The sequence below is a fragment of the Corythoichthys intestinalis genome, chromosome 9 (assembly GCF_030265065.1).
Source record: "Corythoichthys intestinalis isolate RoL2023-P3 chromosome 9, ASM3026506v1, whole genome shotgun sequence".
NCBI classification, from domain to species: domain Eukaryota; kingdom Metazoa; phylum Chordata; class Actinopteri; order Syngnathiformes; family Syngnathidae; genus Corythoichthys; species Corythoichthys intestinalis.
Window position 1 is genome coordinate 16,602,010 of NC_080403.1, and position 10,387 is coordinate 16,612,396.

The 10,387-nt window shown below is 41.8% G+C and overlaps 1 protein-coding gene across 2 annotated transcripts; it reads right to left on the reverse strand.

Annotated features, from left to right (window-relative positions):
• Positions 1-372: 372 nt before the first annotated feature.
• sdc4 (syndecan 4) lies at positions 373-4,830 on the reverse strand. Of its 2 annotated transcripts, none has more exons than XM_057845968.1 (5): positions 4,512-4,830; positions 1,787-2,000; positions 1,659-1,705; positions 1,364-1,571; positions 373-1,294 (listed from the first exon to the last, which is right to left on the reverse strand). In XM_057845968.1, exons 1-5 carry the CDS (start codon positions 4,827-4,829, stop codon positions 1,143-1,145), a joined length of 939 nt encoding a protein of 312 aa, XP_057701951.1. In that variant the 5' UTR covers position 4,830; the 3' UTR covers positions 373-1,142. The 2 variants fall into 2 exon arrangements, with proteins under 2 accessions (XP_057701951.1, XP_057701949.1); XM_057845966.1 differs by having other exon boundaries at positions 1,787-2,003.
• Between the last annotated feature and the right edge of the window lie 5,557 nt (positions 4,831-10,387).

Genomic DNA, 10,387 nt, shown 5'->3' on the forward strand with positions numbered 1-10,387 from the left:
TTTATGCTGCGATTGGGCTGGAGACTTTCTTAACTGGCAACCCTGGCAGTGAGTCATTTGGGCGTTTTATTGATCTTGGAGGCTTTTATGCTGTGACTGGGCTGGAGACTTTCTCAACTGGCAACCCTGGCAGTGAGTCACTAATTTATGCAACAATGCACATGAAAATGGGCTTTCACCCTCTTTACTACTTGAGCAATTTTCTTACTCTCTAGTCATTCTTTGAACCACTATTCTTAATATTTTCTCCACACTAGGATAATAGTACTGCAGTTAACATTGATGTACGGACAGATGTGAATAAACCAAAACTAAAAATGGGGAAAAAAAAAACATTTTTGGGACTTTTAGCCTTATATAAAATGGATGGGGTCATGTTAAAAACAGCATGTTTATTTGAAGTAGTGAAGATTGCATTTTGTGCACAATTTGTTTCCACAATAGACACACAACCTCTGACCTTGAGCATCGAGTCAACAAAAATGGAGGTCCAAGTTGAAAGAGTATGAAAAACAAAACAAAATAAAACGACAGCTGTGACTTTTTCCACCCGACGACAAGCAATTGGAAATATTTGGTTGACGCGTCCGCACGTGCCGATAGTTCCCACAAGTCTACAAAAACAAAGTGGAAGAAAAAAAGTACCGTGTCGCCTGCCCCATCACAAACTAGCGAGGGTAGTGAGAGGAAATGGATGGGGCTGAAAAAGGTCACCCATCTTCAGTCTTCACATGGACACTTACAAGCCCCCACACTTCCCGTTTGGTGGTGCCATTTGTTACGGCCAAGCAGCTAGCCAGCTGAACCCGCCCTTAGCATTAGCATGCTAACTAGTAGCATGAGCAAAAGTGCGCCAGGTAATGTCAAATTGCTCTCCCTTAACGCTGGCAAAGTGTGCGTAGTGTATTTGTGTCGCGTGTAGAGATTAAAGTCCGTTTTCGTCATGACAATTCCACAATGGGAATCGGAAGGAAAAAAATGCTTTACATTTGAACGGGAGACAACGTGTCATCATCTCCGAGGCAACGTCAGCAATACAAAAATAAAAACTATATTCAAGTCGGCGTCACGCCGCTAACATTAGCTTAGTTTGTGTGTAGTGAATAAATAAGGGGAGCGAGGGAGGGAGAAAGGGGTTAGGTTTAGGCATAGATCTCGGCGCTGGGGGCCTTAGTGTAAATGGGTTTTTTGCCTAGCTCGTAGCTCCCTTCGTCTTTCTTCTTCATGCGGTGCAGCAGCAAAAGAACCAGCAGAACGGCCAACGTCAGGCCCACGCCGCCTCCGCAGATGAGAGCTGTCAAAGAAAAGTCACCATGTCAGACCCACGCATGGCAAAAGAAAAGCGCATCACACCTTTACTCACCCGCGAGGACCTCAGTCCTGGCCGGGCTGTCGTCGCGTCCGGCGGCAGCATGAGACATTAGCACGTTGGACGGGGGCTCTGCACCTGCACGGGACGGCGGTCGTCGAATCTCGTTGCCGTTTTGCACCGCGTACGACTCGTCTTGGTCGTCCGTGGCAGATGGAGACGGGCCGGCCCACTCTGGGATCTTGTTGTCCATGTCGGGACCCTGATTGAGCAGACGTAATCTTTGTCACTCGCTTTTGTTGCCAAGGCCAATGACAAGCCAACCTGGGAAAAAAGCCGCACAGCTCACCTGAGGGGGCGATGTCACTTCACGTCCCGGAGAAGAGGGCTCGCTTCCTGTGGGTCAAAACAGGAAAAAACAACAACATTGAGTTCACGCTTCAATTTTTTTGCGTCGCTGTACTAACGTCCACCGACCTGCACCGTGGCCAGACCCCGACACCTCATATTCATTGTCTTCGTCATCGTCATAGTAGAAATAGTCATCATCATCGTAGTCATCGTCGTCGTCCTCCTCTTCTTCGTCTTGGTCATCTGCGAAGCCGAAGTCTCCCGATGACTCGCTGTGCTCGCTCGCAGAGGAAATGGCGTGGACGTCCTTCGGCGGCATCCATGTCTCGGTCTCACGCACCTGCTGGCACATTGGCCGCCGATCATTAGTGCGCATTTTGCTCGCCTGCACAGTGTCATCCTTATGCATGACCCAGACTACACGATTTCAGCCCGATTCTAGCCCAACGGACACGTCGTGGAGTATCAGACATTTCAAGACAATGATACAAGCCTTGGCAAAAATTATGGAATAGCTGGTGTCGGAGAGACAGCTGACTGTGAACAACTAACATTTTTCGCAAAACTGCATGATGATTTACTTTAAGAAGTTTGATAATTAAAAAAATTATGAGGTGATTGTATAGTTTTATCTTTAAAATTGATTCCATAATGTTTTCCTTTAGCTTGGTCTAAAAAAGTAACTGTTACAGACTACCACGTGTTTTTCTAGATTTCTTTTAGTGTTTCTTAGAGCCAGAAAGTTGCCATTTAGAATGACTTTAGTTTTGTGCACTGCATAAACATGCTCCGAGACTGGTGATTCTGTAATTTTTGCCTGGTGTTGTAGACGTCCAATTATGTGATTTCCAATCATCCTTCTGCTGTAAATTGAAATGAGTTTATCACTAGCGAGGTCAATAGCACTGACCAAGTTAAACAGGTTCTGACACCAATGACTTAACATTGATGCAAGAATGCAATAATTTAGTATTAAAATAAAAAATGTGTTTATATTTTTTAAAGAAAACAACAACAACAAAAAACCGCAGCATCAGTACAGTATCGGATCATACTACACAGCCATGTGTATCAGAATCAGAAGCTGGAAAAAATGGTATCGGTGCAGAGCTATTAATCGCAGAACTATAGCCGTGCCATGATTCTTTGACGTGACCTCGTGTAATATAACACCGCATTGTGTGCGGGCGAGCCCCGCCTCCTTCCACCTCTTCCACAGAGAGGTAAAGCGGCCACATGACCGAATGTTGACGACACAGGTGAAAACAAGCTCTTAAGGCACAATTTATCAAGCTCAATAGTGTCCGTTGTACGAGTCGAAAGTCGTAGTCATTCTGACGAGGTCGGTGTTCTTTGTGCGTGGGTGAGGGGGGTGCCCCTCGGGAAAGTGTTCCGGGTCCATTGAGAGGCTCCGCGCAGGTCCATTGAGACTCTTCCAAGTGTGCAAAATTCCCTGGAGGGCCGCTCAAGGTCAACGGAGGTCACATTCCACAGGAAGGAACAAGAAAGACGAGTCACACCCCCCACCAAAAAAAAAAAAAAAAAACCTGGAAAGGGGTAGGAACAGATAGACGGCCGCTTGGAGAGAGCAACAAACACGCATCTCCCTCCCTTCACAGCCACATCGGTCTTCTTTTCCCTTCCTTTCCTTTTAGGTAGCTGACCAACAATAGCATATCCGTCCCACCATTTGACCTACTGCGAACTTTGCTGTTATTCCGTCTTGCACAATGTTTTATTACAGACGAGACGAGATGCAGAAGCTATGAGGAAACCCTGATAAACACCCGACTATAACACACAGGTGGCCACCAACACTAACGCTCCTTCATTCTCAAACAAAGTGACGCACACAGTTAATGGAAACACTCCCAAACAAACGTCAACTGCCATTTTGCACACAGTACAACAACAGGAGAGTGATGAAACTGACTGGCTGTCATTGACTGCGCAAGATGTCTAATCCATTTGAAACGGGAGTTTCGTTCGCTGCCGACTTCCCACTTCAAATGAATTGGACGTCTACTAGCGACATACTCAGTTCAATTCACAGCAGAACCATGAAGATCTTTCATCTACTCCACCAAACATGGCCGCCCCTTAAAGTCCATGTATAGACATTCAAATAAAGTCATGACTACCTTAATTCTCAACTTATTATTTTATCAATGTCAAAGCATCTGCTATTTACTAATTGTGTTCCATTGACGTTAATACACGTCCAATCAATTCGAAGTGCTTCAAATGGATTGAACGTCAACCAGTGATAAACCCATTGGTGGGAGGTTGTATTTTGACCTGAGGAATATCAGATTTTTTTTTTAAACTTGCTGGCTGCCACTGACGGCGCTATACGTCTAATCCGTTTGAAGTGGGAGGACATGTGTTGACTCGCTGCCACCCTCCCACTACATTATGGATTGGGCATCTACTGGTGATAAACTCATTAAAGAAGGATGAAAAGAACTCTATGATTGGACGTCTATCATCGTCAACAATGGCACTGAAGGAGTTACAGAATTGAGTCGGACCCAGCCCGCAACCCCCTCGGGGCCCCTTCCACAATAATAGCAAAAGCGGGCACGCGCACGTCCAAAGAAACATGTCGGAACGAGCAAAAAGTTGTAAAATTGACTTGAGCAAAAGTCCCTCGACACGACGACGGCTAAGTTTACCAAGTCAGGTTAGGCAAGTTACTTAGTTAGATAGCTTGTTTTCGTCAGAAGGTTAGCATGCTAGCAGTTAGCCGGGGGGAAAAGTTTGTCGCGGTTGGGTGAAGTTTCTCGGGCCAGTCGTCGAGGACGAAGACGCGCCAAAAAGGTGTCGAGAGTTTGGGACACCGACCACTTACCGACTCGGAGGCGACCTGTGAGCAAAAAGTGGCCAAAAGTGCCACCAGGACGAAAACCAAAAACTTCGCCGAACTTCCAAAAGGTGACATGTTGCTATCCCAAGACAAAAAAAAAGTTGTGCAACTTGAGCTCGGCGAGTTGCTGAAGCAGAAGAGTCGAAAAGCCGACTTGTTGTTTTCCGTAGGTCCGTGAAAGTCAGACGGTTGTTCGTCTTTTTGCTCTCCTCTCGCTCGTGCCCTCGCTGCTCTCCGCCAATGAGCGGCCGGCACACCGATGATGTCACCAACACATTCCCGTAAATCCGCCACGCCCCTCATGGTCCCTTTACACAATAAAGGCGTTATTTATTATATTTATTTAAACCCTTACAGGGCACTCATACTCATTTAACTCTTTTTCTGCCATTGACGGCGCTAGAAGTCCTATTCATTTGGAGTGGGAAGGGCGACCCTGCCGGTCGAAACGTATTGGACGTCTACCGCCGTCAGTGGCACTAAAACATGAGCATCCACAGCCAGTCCTCTCGGTTTATGCAATGCGACAAATTCTAAGGAAAAAAAAAACCCATAAAGTAAAAATTCACTATAAAAATTATACTCAGCGCCGTAACCTGTGTGTATATTCTGTTTTCATTTAATTTTATTTTAATGTAGTTTCACATAACATTGTAATAATTCCTGTATATTTATAATACATATAAATTAGTGCTGTCAAGCGATTAAAATATTTAATAGCAATTAATTGCATTTTTTCATGTTAACGCGTAGTTAACTCGTATTCTTTTGGGAATTTTTTTCTGGCCCATCATTTTATCAAATTTTAATACTGATGCGTCAAGCGATTAAAATATTGGTCACATGCAGTTAGTAGTTAACTTGCAATTAATCACATTTTGTTTGAATTTTTTTTAAATGCAAAAATGATTATATATTTTAGGTTTTAAACACGCATATTAGCACATGAGTTGACAAATCTGCTTACCTTACATAATTCAAATTTAAAGAGCATACGACACCAGAAAAAAAGTCTTAAATGGCATTATTATGTGAATTAGAATCATATTTTGAGACGATTCGACCATATACAACAATTTAGCAAAGCGCAGATGACGAGAAATTCGTCTTTTAATCTGCCGGTTAGCCACGCCTACAATTATAGGGCTTTAGCGTCCCCAACAGGTGGATGACGTCAGCGGTAGACTAGGCTCATCGGTTTTACTATTCAGCCCATTGAGGGGGAATTGTTCAGAACGAGGAAAACGAGACGAAGAGAGCTGCAAAATGTCATTGTTTCAGTCTCTCTACTCCCAATATTTTTACAGGATATTCTTTTTATCCAAGTATTTTCCCCAATAGCTATATAAATGGCTTGAGAAGGACCCGTCAGCCCGTCGAGGGGGAACTATTCACAATGAGGAAAACGCGACGAAGAGAGCGGCAAAATGTCATTGTTTCTGTCTCTTTACTTCAATATTTTTACAGGATATTCTTTTTATCCAAGTATTTTTCCCCAATAGCTATATAAATGGCTTGAGAAGGACCAGTCAGCCCGTCGAGGGGGAACTATTCACAATGAGGAAAACGCGACGAAGAGAGCGGCAAAATGTCATTGTTTCTGTCTCTTTACTTCAATATTTTTACAGGATATTCTTTTTACCCAAGTACTTTCCCCAATTGCTAAATAAATGGCATGGTCATGACAAATAACTTGTGCTAAATGGAATATAAAATAATAAAAATCCATTTATCCAAGACGACATGGCAAAATTACTCCATAATGGTCAAAACAGTCGACTTTACCTTTACTGTCACACCTGCCGAACGATATTTTATGACACCTAAATCGGACATATGTCATTTCCCTTCCCCGGCTTCGGAGAATGTAAACAGACCAGAAGGAGTGACAGCTAGCCGACATGCTAACCCGAACCGAGGGATGTTTCAAAGTCTTCGAAGTGGAAAATCACACATAACTAGCCTGGATTATTTGACATGACGACCCGGTTGTCGAGTTTCTTTGCGGATCGGCAAACCGCCCGGCGGAGAGCAATTTATTTACAGTTCGTTCCCTGGAGGAGGGTGGCTGGAATTGTTGTGTAGCTAACGTGCTAACAGCTAACTGCTAATGAGCGTGAGGATAGCTTTTCACATGCCTATCAATGATCAAACGTAAGTAGTCCTTTATTTACTTTGTAATCACTGTATTCGTATTTGACATAATACAAAACAAGATGTTTACTCACTTCCTTGTAAGTCCAATGGTCCCACAGTAAATATCCACGGTGAATGGGAACCTTTTGAAACTCCAAAAATGCGCATACGCCTCTCCCGCATACAGAATGATTTTTCTGCAGCCGTTTGGCTGGCGTGATGCAAAAAATAAAAGTATTAATCCGCAAAATCAGCTGAATCCTTCGTCCTCATACACAACAGTACACTGTAGCGTGAAGAGGACGTCTTCTACCGTACACGTCACAGCGCCCTCCTCCTCAATGCGAGACCGAAGCCGGAAGTCACTCATTTTCCTGGCGCGGGATTCAAAAAACTAAATAAATATAGCGATCGCTTCCACACACATCCAAGCGGTCCATATCATTCAGGAGCATAAAATACCGCGTGTATTATGAAATAAACATGCTTTTTCGTGTCACAAGCACTTTAAGCCTCATTAGAAACAAGAGTTGAGCAACTTTAGATGAATTGAACATCCATTTTCCTCAAACAACTCACAAAAAAAGCAGCATGGAGGAAGAATATTTAGTACATCCTTTTACCTTTTTTTGGGTGCAATCTATAACACGGGTATTTTATTGTACATATATTTCTTTTATATGGCTTAAATTTCTATATACATGTATACTTTAATGATATATATCATTTGTTATCATTGTTTTTTACAAAAACACAAATTCCCCAAATAATCTGCAAAATAAGATAAAATGATTAACTCACCAAAATGCTTGTCTTCCATAGCATTTATATAGTTCATCTGTGCATTTTAGGATAGTTTGCACCTGTAAATCCGCCTCTGAGTGCCACATTTCGATTTAAAATGCCAAAGTTATGCTTTGCCTGAGAATGTGCATTTCATCCCTATTCTTTGTGTCCTTGTGGCTAAAAATGGTGGGCTTCGGGCAGCCTGGTGAGGAGCGCGAGCCACCTGGAGCCTCCATGCTGGAGGTTCTCGTGGTGCACGAAAACGTTCACATTCCTTCATTCTGCACATTCATTCAGTTTATTTGCGCATTGCAGCTCAATAAATGACAATAAATACCACAATCCGTCTCAGGGTGCCACATTGTTGGCTAAAAAGCCAAAGATACGCTTCACCTGACACGGGGATTTCACACCGATTTTCTGTGTGCTTTTGCCTGCATGTAGTGTGTCTCGCGCAGCCTGAGAGCTGCGCAGGGCACAAGGTGGTTCATCACTGTATTTTCATCCTAACATGATTAACTGATCGGGTGGCCCATAATTAATAATTGATGACGTCAAAGGGGGGTTTGCATTAACGCCGTTATTCACACGTTAACTGACAGAATTAAAATATATACAGTAACGATTAATAATTATATATAATAATCACGATAATTGGTATTATAAAAACATTTTTAAATGAGCAAAAAATAAGTAGTAGTTACCAATATTCCAGAAAGCGTTCAAGAGGAAAGACAAGCTATTTCTAAATAGAAAATTAAACAATGTTGCATTGTTGCACTGTCGCTGAAAATCTGTAATATACTTTTCTCATCTTCACAAAATCTGAGAATATTTTCCTGCAACATTTCTGTAGATAAACACAGCAACAAAATATTGCAACATTCTTATGAACGAACAAGTGTCTTCCTTAACGCAATGCCTGCCATTGACAAGGATAGACGTCCAGTGCATTTCAACTGGGAGGACTGGTTTTAAATGCCTATGAAGGTGCTGGACATCCAATTCATTTTGGATCGAAATAAACTGGATGTATACTCCTGTCAATGACACTCAAATATGAACCAGTCCTCTGTCTACTGTTGTCAGTGGGGAACAATGAGTTAATTTTGGGTCACTTTCTTTTGGTTTTTGGGTGCTTTGTGCAATTTTTGTTGATTTTAGGTTACTTTCTGATTACTTTCGTCGCATTCCCAGGTCACCTCTCATTAATTTTTGGGTATTTCGGATCACTTTCTTTCGATTTTGTGGTCACTTATGTTTTCACATAGACAAGATTTTTGAAAAAATCCAAGCAAACTGTTGATTCTTTTATTTAAGATTAAAAAATATATATATATATATGTATATATACAGTGGGAACATAAGGATACCCTATCAGGATACCAAGTATCGTAATATGTAGCCCTATTGATATATTTTCACACTGGTACATTCAGGGCTGAAAGAAACACAGATGGAGAGGAAATGTAGAGGAATTCAGCTCCTCTAAAAAGCCTTCCACTCAAACAAAGCCAGTCATGTTAGACTTGTGTGTACTTTGCATGCACTTGCCTTTGAGGGATTACGATCAACAAAGTTTCGCAATATTTCAATTCGTCATCAGTCGTCATGAGTCAGTTGCATTTGCCTCGCGGCCAGTTTTATTTTGGCAGGAGAGCAGCAGATGTCCTACGAGGGGAAATTCCTCAAAGTGACGTCACTTTTTAGTCAAAACTTTCCCTTTTTTTCTTCTCTCTTCTTTGTCTTGTCAGCGATGGAAATAACGGCAAAATTACAATATTTTCATGAGGCAAAAGCGCGAATAGAAACAGTAAATGAGTGTGTTGTTGAATATATCTTTTTTCTTCCTCTTGGGCATTTTGCTTATGTTTTTGTAGGTGAGTCGGTGGAGCAAGAAGAAGAACTGCTGCTTCTTTTTCTTCTTCTTCCTCCTGGGGAAATTCAGGCATCCTAAATGTCAAAAGAAGTGAGCCTTCCTTAAATTGTCAAATTGGATGACTTTCTCCAGTCAGCCAACTTTATTACAGAGACATCTAAATGTGAATGACCAAATTGTCAGATTAAAGTACAAATTTTCCAATTCAGCCATTCAAAATAATGATGAAGGTTAGGGTCATCAACATTAAAATTCACCCCTGCTCAAGGCCAAAATAAATACGAGTGAAGGTAAGTTGGTAACCAAAGGAAAGTCCTTTATGTTCACCAGTAAACATAGAACGTGGCTAAAAAGGACCCTAAGGGGAAGACTTCAATCAATAGGTACAAAATATGTAATGAATGGCAAATTCTTGATTCAATAAAAATAATTCAATGATTCAATAAAAATGAAAGCAAACTCCAAAGTTTCCTGGTCCAGGAAAGGCAACTGACAAGTACAATAACCCGACGAAGCCAGCCAAAAAGGAACCAAGCAACTAAAGCAGTGGTTCTTAACTGGGGTTCGACTGAACCCCAGGGGTTCGGTGAGTAAGCCTCAGGGGTTCGGTGAAGGTTGTGAAAGGCAGAACCCTATTTTGTACGCTGACTAAATCTAGGCAAAGTAGTGTTTTTAGACCAAGTTTTGGACTGGTTTGCCCTCAATTTACAGGGTTTATTCCATTTCTTTCAACAGCTAACCCTCTATCTAATGGGGGGAGAAATCAGTTTGCTCAGTGGAAGGTTGACTGACACTCGGTATGAGGAAGTATAACAGACCTACAGACAGCGTGAACTTAATTTAAAAAACAAAAAAGCGTCATTTTACGTAATGAAAATAGTATGGATGCAAGGATGTGACAATAAAATTAGAATGTAGACATTAAAACAAAAAAAGGAACTGTGTGAAATGAAATTAGTTCCATTTCATTTACCAATGTGAAAATCTGAAGCAAAAGGCAAAATTATTTGTGGTAAATTTGAAATCTGGAAAAAAAATTGGATCAGGAATTCACTTATAC

Bases quoted from the DNA above. Each gene is read 5' to 3' on its own strand.
- sdc4 (XM_057845966.1), bottom strand. From the start codon at position 4,829: ATGAGGGGCGTGGCGGATTTACGGGAATGTGTTGGTGACATCATCGGT. The intron at 2,004-4,511 runs GTAAGTGGTCGG...CCAATGTGCCAG, and splicing joins CACAGGTCGCCTCCGAGTCG to CAGGTGCGTGAGACCGAGAC. The intron at 1,706-1,786 runs GTCGGTGGACGT...TTTGACCCACAG, and splicing joins GGGGTCTGGCCACGGTGCAG to GAAGCGAGCCCTCTTCTCCG.